Raw genomic sequence first — 14,687 nt, forward strand, 5'->3', positions numbered from 1 at the left:
TGGACATGTCAAAAGTAAAAAAAAAAAAAAAATCAGGCATTATTTTTTTTTCCTTTTGGTGTAGATTTACTGATTTGTTGAAAGCCCACATGCTAACTATGCCTAGCTTAGTGGACTATGGGATACTTTTTATGCCAGTTGTATGTTTTACCTACATCCTGACCTCATATGAGGGCAAAACAGAGCAGTTTCTAATTATGTTGTGTGCTTTGGTTTCTGCCAGACAGAAATCCAGGCATGTGGTTAAGGAAGGAGCAGGAGTGGGCAGATCCCACTGGTGACAGGAAGACCAGTTGTGCCTGTCACCCAGTCCAGATGCGGCCTCTGAGGCTGGCTGGAATGAGAAGTAGAGGGCAGCTCTCTGTAGGTAGTTGTGTGTCTATGCTTAATAGAGATTTAAGATTATTAATTCTACTTTTTTTTTTTAAACGTGTCTAGATGACGGGGGTGAAAGGGCAGTCGGACACACCCTACGAGGGAAAGCCAGTAACTATGGAAACAAAAGGCAATCCGGCTAAGCCTGTTAGAAATGAAGGTGTGGCTACAAAGAAGCTGAAGAAGATTTACTGCAAACAAAGAATGATGAAGAAAAAGTGGAAAATGAAGTAAAATACAAGTGAAGTAGGAATAGCTGAGCTGTGCTAAGTATGGGCTGGAGAAGGACAAAATGAAACAAGAAATCTGAGGCTTTCTTGCAGGTTTCAAAGGAGCCAGAACAAGCTGGCAAGAGAAACAGCTCCACAGCCATGTTTAAAACACTGAAACAGTCTATAAACCTTAACCCTTTCTTACCTCAGTGCATACATTCAAATGAAAATCTCAAATTCAGTCAGGTTTGTTTTTTTTTTTAAAGGCAAGTGTCTGCAGCTGAGGAAAGAGGAGAAATGTATATTCTGTTTCATTATTTCCACAGAAAAACTGCATCATGAGGAATGAAGCAGTAGTTGATAGCAATATCTGATGTCAGACAGTAGCAAGAAAAACAACTTTTCAGTTTCCTTAATTCAAGAATCACTACGTATTTGTATTCTGACATTTTAAAACCATATTTTGCTTTATGTGATGTAAATAAGAGATTTAATTAGTTTATCATTTTAGCAGTGTCTAACAATTTTTAAGTTATATTAAAAAATACGTTCTTTTTTAGGGTGGTGTAGCAGCTGAGTCTTTGGGAACAAAAGCTGTGCTTATTTGAAGACTATGTGCCATAAATCTGCACTAGGAAACTTAAAAGTACAGCAAAGTTTGAAATGGTTAAAGAGTCCTTCTATGCTTCCCTAACACAATTTCCAAAAAGTTTGGATTCCAACATGTCTTCAAAAATTTATATTGCAGTTTTTTACAGTATTACTGAATGGCTGCAGCCTAAATCTTGTATCAGATTGCAGGTGGATATACTGTAGTGTTCATCTGAGGTATTAAGGTTTGCCTTAAGTCATTTGATTAAAAAATCACCTGGACTGTACTGTGCCTCAGCAGTTCACTTAAAATTTACAGCCAGTCTGACAGACTGAAGTTAAGAAAAGAGAATATTTACTGTTTGTGAAAAGGCCAGTATAAAGCACGTTGTAAGCTATGATGCATCTGTAATTAACGTGATTGATTGTGAGGGAAGAGAGTATTAAAGCTATTCTATGATACTGACTTTCAGTGTTACATGAAACAGAATTTCAACAGAAACAGTGCTTGAAATCGTGGCTGCAAAATTGTTCTCAACTCTAGCTTTTGCTTTCTGTCTTCTGAACTGCAGCCTAGGTCTTCCTTTATTAGGAGCAGTGATTTTAGAAGAGCTCACGAATTCTTGAAAGTTTCAAGAATGAAACCAAACCAGTGAATTCTTTCCCATTTTTGCCTTTTAAGTCACGCTACCATTTTAAAATGTCTGGGCCACTTTTTTTTCTTTTTTTGAGTGATATTCTGGCTGTTTGTATACATGCTTATACTGCTAACATGTGAATCAAAGACCTTACAGGTTTCCTTCCAAGTGTTTTATTTGGGCAAAGGAAGATTACCTACTCTTGATATTATACTTTTTTTTTTTTATCATGAAAGTAAAAATAAAACATTTAATTTGCTTACTGGGTTATACGCGTTTGGAAATCCTGCAGACAGGTTCTTCTAAGCAAGTTTAAGCAATGAATGTACATTAAAAACTGTTCTTTGTGAAATACCAAGTATTTTCTGATTTTTGTCCCTGTATTATTTTTATTATTTTAGCTGTAGCAATATGTTATTGACAAGCTGAATTAGCGTAGAGCTGTTTGCACATTACAAGTATCCCTGATTCAAAATCCTAAATCCATCTAGTAACCTCCCATGATAGGAATATTTTAGCTGTGAGTCATTTCTGCCACTTAACTTAGTCTGTGTGGGGAATCAAAGCAGTTTTCAGTGTGTATTTACAAAATCTCCGTCAAGACTTGTGTGGAATTTAGCTTCTTGATACAGTTTCTTATGTTAGAAATGTGTGCTCTTTTTGCCAATCAATCTGTGCAGCTAAAAGACTTGCTTCTATCTTTTAATGTTAACCTAACGATAGTATCCAAATTGTAGTTTATTATCCATTTAGAATATGTAGGGAATATGTGTATACAACACGTGAAATGGCTTTTTAATTCATTATTATTTCTTTAATTATTTTTTTTAATTTATTTATCTGTTTTGGATTAAGTGGCCCTGGAGGAATTGGCTCTAAGGCAGGTTAGTTGTTTGAAAAACTGCTTTTGTTCATATAGCATGGGGTTTATTTTTTTGTGTCCTTTGTTGGGTAGAACACATGCTACCAAAAACTGTGGTCTGTTCATTTTGTCGTGGCCATGCCAAATGTACCTTCATAAAGTTTATGCACAATTTACTATTTTTACAAGCCAGTTATAGCACAACGAGCTTTCTGCTATCAGAAAGGAATTCCTGTTCCCCATAGCTTTGAAGATGCTAAAATGAATCTTGGGGATATCCTCCAAGAGGAGGAATTTGAAATAACCAGCACAGAACAATATCACTTGGATAGCTCTTGGTTGCAGTAGTAGGGTGGGTTTGTGTCTTACGTGTGTATGTGAATGCACTCCGAATCTGCATGGACTTGAAAAGTAAAGAATAGATTTTGTTCTGATAACTATTGCTGCTTCCTAGCTCAATATCACAGCCTTTTCCTATGTCTGCCACATCCTGATAAGGTCTTAGTACATGAGGTTCTGTGGGAAGAGAGATGTTAGTTTTAACACCATATGAAAACCAAATCTTGTCCTTTTAGGTAAGAGCCTGATACAGCATAAAGACAATATGTCCTTGATCATCTTGCTGCTGGGTATTCCTGTTTCCCAAAAGATGGCGTTGCTTTTCAGCATCCTTGGTTTGGTGAATTTAAAAATGGAGGAATGTGAAATATCGTGGACTAAAATCTGTTGTGAGTTTCTTACTTTGCCTAAATTTCAGCTTTGTAATCCAGTGTGATATCTGTATGTAAAGTCAAATTATTATTTTCTCTAATTACAATTCAGCAGAATTCTTCTTGGTGAAATGGGTCTGATAGCAGAACATATTACTAAATGCTCATCAATTTGAGGCAAATGTTGTACCGAGGTATATTTCATTTTGCATCTAAAATACCGTTTAAAGGAGTTTGGTAAAAGGAGAAGGGATAGCATACTTACTTTGAGCCGTAACTTCTGAACTTTGAAACAAAACAAAAAAAGACTAAACAAAATAGTTGATTCATAAAAAAAAAAAAAGGGATTTCAGTCAAGTTTGAAAAACTGCTAAATATCAGTTGATGAATCATTGGTCCTGTGCAGACTGATCCCAAAGGGACAGTTACCTGTGGAGGAGAAGGAAGGAATACAGGAGAGCCTGACGGTTATGTTACCACCAGTCAACTCCCAAATCTAACAGAGTGTAGAGCTGTGCAAAGAAGGAACCTACAGTTGGACGAGAGTGAGCAGGCCTGGATCTTACTCCATAGAAAACTGTTCTTCTGTAGATAACTAATACTGATCTTTTTTGTGGCCTCAATCCGCTGAATTTAGGAACAAATTTTCAGATATCACAATCCTGTCCTATAATTCCAATTTCCAGTTTGGTGTTTGGAATGGGTTGTGTATTTATATTAAGGTTTATAGGACTCATTTTTAAATGCAATTAGTACTTTTTGTCGATCTGTACTTTAAGAATATCTTTTATATAAGCATTTGGAGTGCGTGGTTAGATGTTACTTATCCCATCTAAGAATCTTCCAGTTTTATTTTTCTCTCATTAGATTTTTGTCTTTATGTGATTTACCTGGTTATAAAGAGCACATACTGTCCTGTCTCTTAGAATTGGAAGTTGTAACTGCAGGAGAATTGCCCTAACTTCTTTCTAAATTTGGTATTCAATTCTCTCAGCATTTTGGTGCAAATGTTTGTGGTCTGGTATTAATGGGGCAGCTTGTGCTGCTACTTGTGATTTTTTTATTCTGGGTGCAGGACTTCTTTTTAAAAGTTCATGCAGTTCTTCCTGTCCAGGTTTCTCTGAACAGCAACTCTTTGTCCACTCTAATTCTTCTCCACTTTCAGTGTCATCTGCAAACTAAGATTGATTCAATTGTGGTAGCCAGATGATTTATAAGACAACTGAATAGTAGTGGACCAAGTGTCAACTCCTGAGGAGCTCCATTCGTGACTACTAGTACACCTCTGAGCCACTAAACACCTCACAAAAACAGAAGAAACCCTCTGAGAACATAAAGTTTTATGTGCTGTGTTGAGTGACTGGTACTAAATCTGGTTCTCTCCATTCACTACCTTTTTTTACTAGGTTAAATTGGTAGGCAGTCTCAATTTAGTTTTGGAGGACTAGAAGGGCAATCGTTACCTGGCATTTGAGATTATTGGTTGACGTGCATGCAAAAGCATGAAACATGACCAGTTTTTTCATATTATGTGTATGACTACGATGGGCTACTGATTGTGAAATGTAACTTCTCTTTTTTTTCTGCAGTAATAAGTGCTGTCAAGCTCTATTTGCACTTTGCACTGAAGGATCACTAATGATCAGCTTTCATTCCCACGTGTGACTTGCTAGACCTCTTCACTACTTGTTTGAGTGCAAAACTTTTTAAGAATACAATGCACATTGTTTATGTAAAACATTAGGAAAAGATTTATCATGTTTTCTCAGTGTCTTGTAATGTAGCCTAGCAGCTGGAAGCATGGAAAAGAACAGGGACGATGTGACAGGACATTCATCCTTGTGCTGGCAGGTAGGAGCTACCCACAGCAAGTGAGTATCAACTCAATGCAGTGATGTTCAATAGCAAACATTGAACCGTTTGAAAAGGTACATCTTTTGCTTCTTATTTGATTGTTCTGTATTCTAAGTAGCAGCTTGTCTCCAAAACAAGGTAAAGACCAGCTTAGATGTGGTCTTTCAGTGTGTTTAGTGCTGACCTTCATTTAAGCTGGCTTTAGTTCTACTGGTAGAAGAAATCAGAGCATTTTCAGTCTCTCTCTTTGTCTGACTGGATATATAACGTCCTAGATGCTTCTGAGAATTTCTGTAACTAAGCTTATTTTTTCTTAAGCACAATACAGCCTTTCTTACAAAGAAGGGCACAGTCCTTCCCAGAAGCACTGCCATTGCTTGATATGCTTTCAAATTTCTTTTCGTTAAGAGTAGGTTTGCTTTTTCATAGTTGTTTTTAAATCATATTTTTCTGCAGAGTTCTTTAAATTTTGTTTGCAAGTTTGAATTCTATTACTCTATGCCAAAAATAATATATTAAAGTGTTTTCGAAGTTATGTTATTCTGCTATGTATCCCAAATTACATTTCCAGAAAACAACTTTTAGTGTCCAGGTGGTTTAAGCAGAGAACATTTGAATTGCACCTTACCTAGTTTGTAGGTGAAGATTTGTCATTGTCAAAAAGCTGACCATAGACATTCTGGGTCTTATAAGGGTATTCTATAGATAATCTCAAGGCTGATTTAATTTATGACTGTCTTCAAGGCAAGCCAGTACACATCTGCCTGTAAGATTGAGAAGACACTGTTGTCCTATACCTTGCAGTGGGACTTTTTGTTGTTGTTCCTATGAAACTGGAGCAACACACTGCTAGCTTGATTCGTAGAATAATTTGGTATCAAAATTATTAAACAGTATTTGTCCTAGTGCAGTCTTGAGGACTTCCATCAGTATCAGTACTCATCTGTTGTGTGCTTATCTCATTCCTCAAGGCATCATGGTAATTTTGTATGAAGTATAACAGTAGAGGTAATTCAGAGGAAACTTAGTATCTTTTGTTACTGTTTGTGATGTAAAGATTTCAGTAGATATTAAAAGAATATTGTAATTCAGAAAGAGGGGAAAGAATGAGTAATTGTATCCACAAACAGAGAAGAGGGGGGGGAGTGAGGAGAGCCACCGTTACCAAACCCAGCAACATAGTCCCTGATGCTTTAAATAAAATACAGTAGCAACATCATTCTTTTATTCACAGCATGTTTTTTTGGAAGTATACATTTCTTGAGATTGCCCTAGTAAAGGAAAATTGTTTATTTTTCCACTGGGCAATTTCTTTGTTCGGAAGAACCAAAAGGAAAAGTATACTGATATTGCTGACCAAAACTAGTATCAGCCAAGCCAGCTTCTTTCATGTTGAAGGTGGTAGTTCACATTACAGTTACACAGATACTTTTAAAGGCAACTTTTCCAAAAGGTACATAAATGCATTTCAGTTTTGCTAAGACTTACTCGGAGATACTTATCTAAACAGTTTGCCATGCATGTCTGAGATTCCTCTGTTGTAAGGCAGCATGAATGGCTAGGAAAGGCTATATCACCTGCCTGTTCCCTAAAAATAAGCACATACCCCATCAGTGCTTATTTCTCAGTTACTGCCAAACGACTGTAATTTGTGAAGAAAGAAAAAGAGCAAGCTCTACCATGGTAGATATCGTCGGAACGTTTTGAACAGCGATAATGCTTCTGACTTTAAAAAGTCAGTATGTGAGAAAAGATTGAGTTTTAATAAATCTTGACATACTTCTGAGAGCCTTTTGAGCATTTCAAGGATGTTGGAAACTTTTTAATACTCAAGGACATGTGACTCATTATATTTTTGAAATTTTACCTTAAAGTGAGAGCTATAGACTGTCTGCTCCCCACCACTGCCTTGTACAGGAAACCCTGAATTTTTGCAAATTGCCGGCTTTTAGGAACTGATGCCTTCAGGAAAATGGCAGTTGTGAGGCTGGCAGAGATAATGATAGTTAGAATGCTGTGTTAGTATAATCAGTCCTTTGCTAGTTATGACCTGTGTGAGCACCGTAATAGTCAGATTTGTATATTTAGGGTGAGAGAGCTGCTGAATCCCTCAACAGAATAACATCAAAGATGATAAAGTAGTGCCAAATGAAGGATGATTGATCCTTAGCTATAACTGGTGCAGGTGAGTACAGCACTGAGTTTGAAGCCATTTACAACATGATTATTAAACCTAAATGCATTGCAGGTGTTGCTGGGGAGGTCATATATTGTCTGCGCAACTATAGTCGGAAAGTTTGAGCATTTCCTTATAAAGATATTTAGTGATAACACAGTAAATTCCTAGAGTTTATACAGAGGTTCATATACATGTATCTTCAAATGATCAGCTGTAGAAAATCAGAAAAATAGGCAAGCTTTTGCCCAGTCTAATGCTTTGTCAAACCTGAATCTGACATAGAGGGAAATTGTACATCTAGAAACAGATTCAGTTGTTGGGAGCACTTATTCCCAATTTGAGTCATTTCCAAATCTGCTTATGAGGTCATGGCTCTTAGATTAATGCAGACTTGAAGATTTGTATATCCCGTAGTTAAGCAAACAGCATGAGTGTTATTCTGTGCCATGCCTCCTGCAATTGATGTTTCAGTGCATTCCAAAACTCTACCTACCAAATCTTTGTGCAAGCAATTCAGAAAAAAAAAAAAGAATGTAAACAAATTTCTGCTGAACCAAGCCATTCTTAGTTATTGCGTTCAGTTACTATGCTTACGCAGTTCTGTTTCCTTGATCAGCTGGAGAAGCCCAGTTCTCCCATGTAATTTTCTGGATATTCTGTTAAAATTGGAAAGTAATACGATAAAATAAAAAGGAGGTGTAATTGCTAGGTAACTGCACATGCTACTTTGAATGTGTTTTTTTATTTATTTTTGTAGCCATTTACAAATGAGTAAGTGCATTTGAAATTCTTTGGCTTCTTTACAGGTAACCTAAGCAGAATGGCCTTTAAGATTGATCAGACGTCTTATCTCAAAAGCAGCACATTTAGGTTAAGAAACATGGAGAACATGCTATGCTGACACTGTCATTGTCTCTGGAGAAAAAGAAACTTGTGGGTGATTACACCTCTCACTACAGCCTTTTATATAATAAACAGTATGTTTATATGCTGGTACATGAATAGTAAGTTTGTTTCCTGCCTTGTCCAGGGAAGATACCTCATACAACGTCATATCTGTCAAAAGAATGCATTATTAATCCAGTTGTAAGGTTTCCCTCCAGCCTGAATAGATTTGAAGAGATGAAATAGAGTACACACTTATTTTGCTTTCGAAGTAACAAATGACTGTGGCTTTATGTTGTTCTGTGTGCTGTGAGTGCATGTGTATGTCAGACTGTTGCTTTGGCTTCTAGCTGTTACACTAGCAAAACTACCCTGAAGGCTTTCTTTGGTACTGCCTCCAACTCCACAAGACAGGCAACAGCTGTCTGTCTCTCCATGTCTGTTCTTGTAGATCAGTCAGCTGGTCTTGAACTCCTCTCCTGCTTTATATGAGGTTATTCTATACGGACAGTGATGGTTGCTTATTATTGTGTTGATGACCTCCTAGAATGATAGCAGTACCAGGAAAATAAACCTTAGTGTTGAAGACCTGATTGAAAAGTCATCTGTAGTTGTGCTTTCACTACAGCCTTTTGTTTCACTTCCTAAGGTTAACGAATCTGTTCCCCATGGAACTAGCAAGCTGCATCCTGATCAACTTAGTGTTTGTTGAAGGCTCGTAGTTACGCAGTTACATATTAGATGTATTCCTTCACACTGAAATGTGAAGGCTTTTAAATACATTTCTGATTCATTGAAGGGAGAGAATGGTGATTTTAGAATTCAAACCTGTGCTTTCGACCTGGAAATGCAAGTCTTAGCCTGCCTGGCAGAAACAGATCTCCCCAAGCAGCCGTTCCCTTTCAATGATGCAACATCTTTATTTGAAATCAAGTTTCTTTGCCTTAAATTTGATCTAAAGCTGTAAGTTGCCACTTAAGAGAATAAAAAAGGATGTCAGTGTCAACAGTCATATTTGATGAAGAGAGACTTTTCTGAATGTGTGACATTCTTTTGTGTTGAAAGGCAGTGTTTGTTCCCCAACCACTACAACCTCAGCTGAGCCTAATTAGGTAGTGAAGTTCAGATCATTTAATAACTGACTCAAAATCCTAATTTTATGTTATTTTGGACTGAAACAGGGTTGATAAGTTTGAAAACAAAAACAAACAAAAGCTTTGCTGTTATTTCACAGAATCATTGATCTTAATTGAAATTTACAGATGTGTTCATTTGCTGTAGTAACCATATGCTGATTTCAGTCAGTGAATCTGTAAGTGATTTTTCAATTCATTTTCATGGACCGTTTCAGAAGTGGCATGATGTTAAATAAAAAGGGGCTGTTTTTTGCAGTATGCAGTTATTAGCCTGCAAATTTGCCATAGGAATCTATTGTTTAAGGACTGTTTAAAGGAAGCTTAGCTGGTGCTTAATTAGATTCCTTGAAACTTTTAAAATTATGCCAATGAAGCCTCATGGATATATGTAAGACGTGACAACCTCCCCTGTACTTTGGCAGGGGCCAGGAGATGATCCAAACCAGGGGATTGTTTCTGTTCTGAGTCACTAAAATGAGAAAAAAAAAACATAGAACGATGGGAAACAATGAAACAGACTTGGTCTTACATGAATCTTTTAACACTATTCCTAGGAAAAATTCCTTGTGAATTTTTGGCAGCATCCATCTTTTATAGCTGTTTCTAGTCTTTGGCAAGAAAGACCAGTCTGTAGTGGTTATTCATGCTGATCTGTTCTGGATGATGTCAGGGCCTCTGTGTGCACGAGTAATATTTCCTACAGTGTTTTCCAGTATGTTGGCAGTCTGGGGAATGTTATTGTAGAGCTGGCAGCTGTGATCGTTTTACACATTGTGCCATCTAAATGGCTTCAAAATCTCTCTCTTAATGCTGTAATGTACTGCTAGCCTATTTATGCTAGCAGCATTATGCTGATATTGCTCAAAAAGGTGAACCTGTCATAGCAGTTTTGAGATGTATTTTTAACCTATTAATGTGTATAGGACCAAAGACATCTTGATGTCTATCTAATTCAGATAGAATTGCAACTCTCCACCCCCTAAGGAGATTAAACTGTGCTTGTGAAGCTATTTGTGATGGTCTGAGAACAGAAAGTAAAGTTACCTTCCTGAATATCTGAGCTATGTTCTACAGCCTTTGTAAAGAACAGGTTGGATAATTCTAGCATTAAAAGATAGTTGGCTGTCTGGTAAGGTGTCAGGAAATCCCCATGAGATTGAGGAAATGCACAGAAATGTGGTTACACACAGTGACTGTTTGTTTGTGCATCCTGTGACTGTTTCATTCACAGTAAACATGATGAATTTACTCATCCTGCCAATACCACCAGTAAAAGGAATTAGGCAAGTGTATTTATGTATGTGTCTATGCTACATCTCCCAGTCAGACACTAGATAGCTACTTCTGTGAGGCACGCTGGAACACCGAGATGCTAGGGTTTAGTGTTTTAGTTCAGAATTCAAAATTGAAGTCCAGACACTATGAATGCTTGTGAAGAATGTAGGCCAGATGAGTGACGTGTACCAAAGAACAGAAGAGCATCTGAGTTGCTGGGTTATCATTTGCTTGTGATGCACATTTCTCACTAAATCTCTGTCACTTGAACTTGTATATGTCTCCTGGCTGACTCCAGTGAGCATGCTGAACAGACGGAAAGGATATGTGATAGCCTGATCTGAAGCATGGGGAAAATGACCTTACTGTGCCTTTCAAGTTGCTGGCCCATGTTGTTTTCTGTGTTAGCTAGGTGAGAATAATGATGGATCTTACTTCATTTTGAGCATCTTGACTGGAGCATAGATGATTCCGTGTTGTTTTCTGTTAACAGCAGGCAGCCAGTGCAGTGTGATTCCACCATGGTGATCAACCTTTGTTTTTTGGTTACTGGTGGTGACCTTCAATTAGGCTATGTATATTCCTTGAGACAGCTTTCTTTATGATTAGCTTCTGTGCGTAGTTAAAGAAGTTCTTTCTGACTGAGCCCTGTAATTAAAGTCCTAGGTTGTATTTTGCTTTGCTACTCCCTTGTCTTGATTTAGATCCTACATCACCCAGGCGTCTGTTTCTTTGTGGAGGCAAGCTCCTTGCTGCCCATAGGGCTAGGGAGCAAGGATCTGCTGAGGTTTTAAGATAAAAGAATGAGGATGATATTTCCACCGGTGATGAGGAAAATCTCTGAAAATAGAGTTAATTCTGCAGTTATGGTTGGACACACAAGAAAGGGTGTTCAGAGAGGGAACACAGAACGGCAGGTGGAAGTGAATTTACATGCATAAAGACTAGAAAAGTAGCTGAAGAGAAGTCTAGTGATTGAACAAAGTATAAGGAGATACAAGGTGACTTCTGGAAGTTGTGTGCAAGGTGCAGCTAACTAGTGGTGGAGAGAGGTAGATGTTTCACTAATCATGGAAAGTATTTGCTGTCAGGTTCTAGTGCAATGGGTGAAACACCTTGAGATTCACTATGGGAAGTAACTGTAGAACATCGCCATCACCTCTTCGGTTGAAAGTATTGCTAAAATACATACTTTAAACAAGGTTACATCCATTTTCTTGTAATGTAGATTTCATACAAAACAGATGAAGATAAACCGGAAACAATGTCTTGACTATGATGTAATTCTTTATGTTGAAGTAATTTATTTAAAGAGTTAACAGTCAAAAGACAGGACCTGATCAGTGAGAAGGCAGTGATTCCGGATCACACAGCAAGCCATAGCATACAGTCCAGGCTTCCTGTTTCTAACCTGGATGACCTACTCACAAGCATACTATCTATCTGCCTGTAACTAGGCTGAAATGGCAAATGTCACCTACGCTTATCTACTATAACACTTTGTTTGTAAAATGCACACACAACAAAATAGGTGAGATCTGTCTAACACAAAAGATCACTCCAGAGATAAGTGTAGCTCTTTAAAAAGAATTATTTCAAGTCAATGAAATTCCGTGTATAGAACAACACTTGTACAGGAATGTGTGTACATGTAGGAATTAGATTGCACAGAATAGAATTGATCCCAGGGATTAGGTTTCTAGGTGGAGCATCTAACAGGATATCTAGTTTTCTGGTACTGTAGCAGATAAAAAGGCGGCATTGATATTCAATGTCCTTTTTGAAAACATAGGGCAGAATTACAGTTCTGTAGGATTAAGAGTAAATCATTATGGGTGGTAATCAAAAATTCTGCATTTCCCAACTTGGGGGGGGGGGGGGGGGGGAAGCACTTCCATTGTTTAGAGCTTTCCTCATATATGCAAGGTGTTCTTTCAGAAGTCTGCAATAGATGTAATAACTTGCCAAGTCATTGTCATGGAAGTCCTACTAGCATAACTTGAAAGGTATATTTTACTTTTTTGTAACTGTGATCCCTCTAAGTACTAATAACAAATCTGTGTGTTTGTTTCATGGCAGTTCCCAAATCATACCAAATAACCAAGGTGCAAAAATAATACCCAGAGGTCTGCCTGATCATATGTTAAGCAGAATGGAATTTATATTATCCTCTTGCAACATAATACGTTCAGTGAGGCAACATGGTACATAGAGGATCAGCCACGCCTAAACCAGAAAGTCCTCTGTCCTCATCCTGTTGTTTTGGTATTTTAAGAAAAATGTTTAAATAGGCAATAAATGTTGACAGAATTGTGGCCTTCATAACTACAGTGTTAATGCGCTTTTTTTTTTTTTTGAGAAAGCATTGTGAGAGAGAATGAGCAAGATCTGTGTAGATGAAGGAGCCAAACAATTCAGGGACTGAAGTGGGAGAGAAAAAAAAATTGAGAGCCGGAGTGGCCCCATTTGTATTAATGTTACTGCAATGGTAAAGCTTGGCACAGAGGGAAACTTAAGTTGAATGTCCAAGTTAAACAGATCTGTTCTCCAGTAGTATAACAAGATGAAGATAGTGACAAGGAAAATCAAAGATGTTGCTGAGATGGAAGAGAATAGGTGTATTAAATAGAAGGTAAACAGAAAATGAGTATCAAACATATCAAACAATATTAAGCAATAATAAAAAAAATAGGGGAGAGTTAGCAATGGTGATGTCACTGAGTCTGAGAAGGTGGAGTAAATGGATGTACAGGCAATGTCCATAGAGGGTAGGATGAACCACAGCCACAGTGAGCTGTCAGAAAGGAAGAATGAGAAGTTAGCACAATTACATCTGTTTTTCCATCCTCAGTACTCTGGGGAGCTCCAGTCAACAAAAGTGCTCTCTGATTTCTGTGGTCAGCATGCAGGAAGATGGGGATCGCAAATAGGTAATTGCAGCTGAGGTAGTTGCAGGTTATTTGAAATAGTGACTTTCTGTGCAGGTATTTTAAGGGATTGTGGGGATTTAGCGATGTAAATACAAGTTGAAAACCTTTCCTGGTACTGCCTTACTTGCAGGCTAGTTGCAGCATGTTTCTTCCAGTTAAACATCTGAGAGGCAGGCACAGAGGGAGACTGGGCTTGCGATAAGTGCAGTCCTTCTCCCAGCCTTTGAACCAGACTAATGCTAACAGTAGTTATTCTAATGTCGTGCTAAGGAACAGTGGTTGTGGACCAGAACGTACTGTGATCAGTGTTGTACAAACCCTCCAAGCTTTCAGTAAATCTTCAGAAATAACCTATATGACTTACAAGCTTATGTCTCATTTTAAAAAGTGATTCAGGCACTTGGCTGCTGTTCTCCCATTGACTTAATTTCCTTTCCTTGTTTGGCAGATAACAAGCCTTTCCTATTTGCACAGTCTGACTGCTGCCTTCTTCAGCTCACTGGTTTTGCAGAGTATATTTTTTTTTTCCTCAAAGACAGGAAGAATGTATAGTATTTCCATGGGCAGGACCACCAGGCCTTGGTATTAGAGGAAGTTTGTTGCTTGCCAGAAGTATTGATGTCTTTTCTGCCGTTCATACCTGTTAGATTCCCCAGCTGGTACAAGTGCCTTTGATGTCAGTAGACCTACGTAAGCAAAGATCAATTGAGGTAATTCGTTATGTTTTAATATAATGTTCATGTCTTCATGACTGGTTTCAGTTACTACTCTTTTTTTTCCCCACTATGGTTCACTGTCATTTTTTTCCATACTAAAGCACTTCAACAGTCTCTGAAGGTTGTGTAAGATCAGACAGGCTGCTGAATGTGGGAGACTGTTTAAAATGAGGTGAGTGTGTGATTCGAAGATTGAATAATTGATTAAGTTGGATATTAGAGGCAATATTATCTGTTCCTTTTCTGAAGCTGTTGGAATTACTGGAAAATGTTTTCATGCTGCACTTAATGTAGCTAGAATGGTAATAGCTCACTTGATACTGA

General features: G+C 37.7%; 1 protein-coding gene across 8 annotated transcripts in view; it reads left to right on the top strand.

Annotated features, from left to right (window-relative positions):
- ICE2 (interactor of little elongation complex ELL subunit 2) overlaps positions 1 to 8,416 on the top strand; it is a 30,625-nt gene extending 22,209 nt beyond the window's left edge. For 6 of the 8 annotated variants that reach the window (XM_083850973.1, XM_083850975.1, XM_083850977.1 and 3 more), the window contains one exon: positions 439 to 8,416. In XM_083850973.1, the coding sequence (XP_083707099.1) occupies positions 439 to 609 (171 nt within the window). In that variant the 3' untranslated portion in view covers positions 610 to 8,416. The remainder of the gene's footprint in view (positions 1 to 438) is intronic. The other 2 variants (XR_014588800.1, XR_014588801.1) reach the window with 2 other exon arrangements.
- Positions 8,417 to 14,687: the final 6,271 nt, after the last annotated feature.

This window comes from Anser anser, assembly GCF_964211835.1.
Source record: "Anser anser genome assembly, chromosome: 10".
Classification (NCBI taxonomy): domain Eukaryota; kingdom Metazoa; phylum Chordata; class Aves; order Anseriformes; family Anatidae; genus Anser; species Anser anser.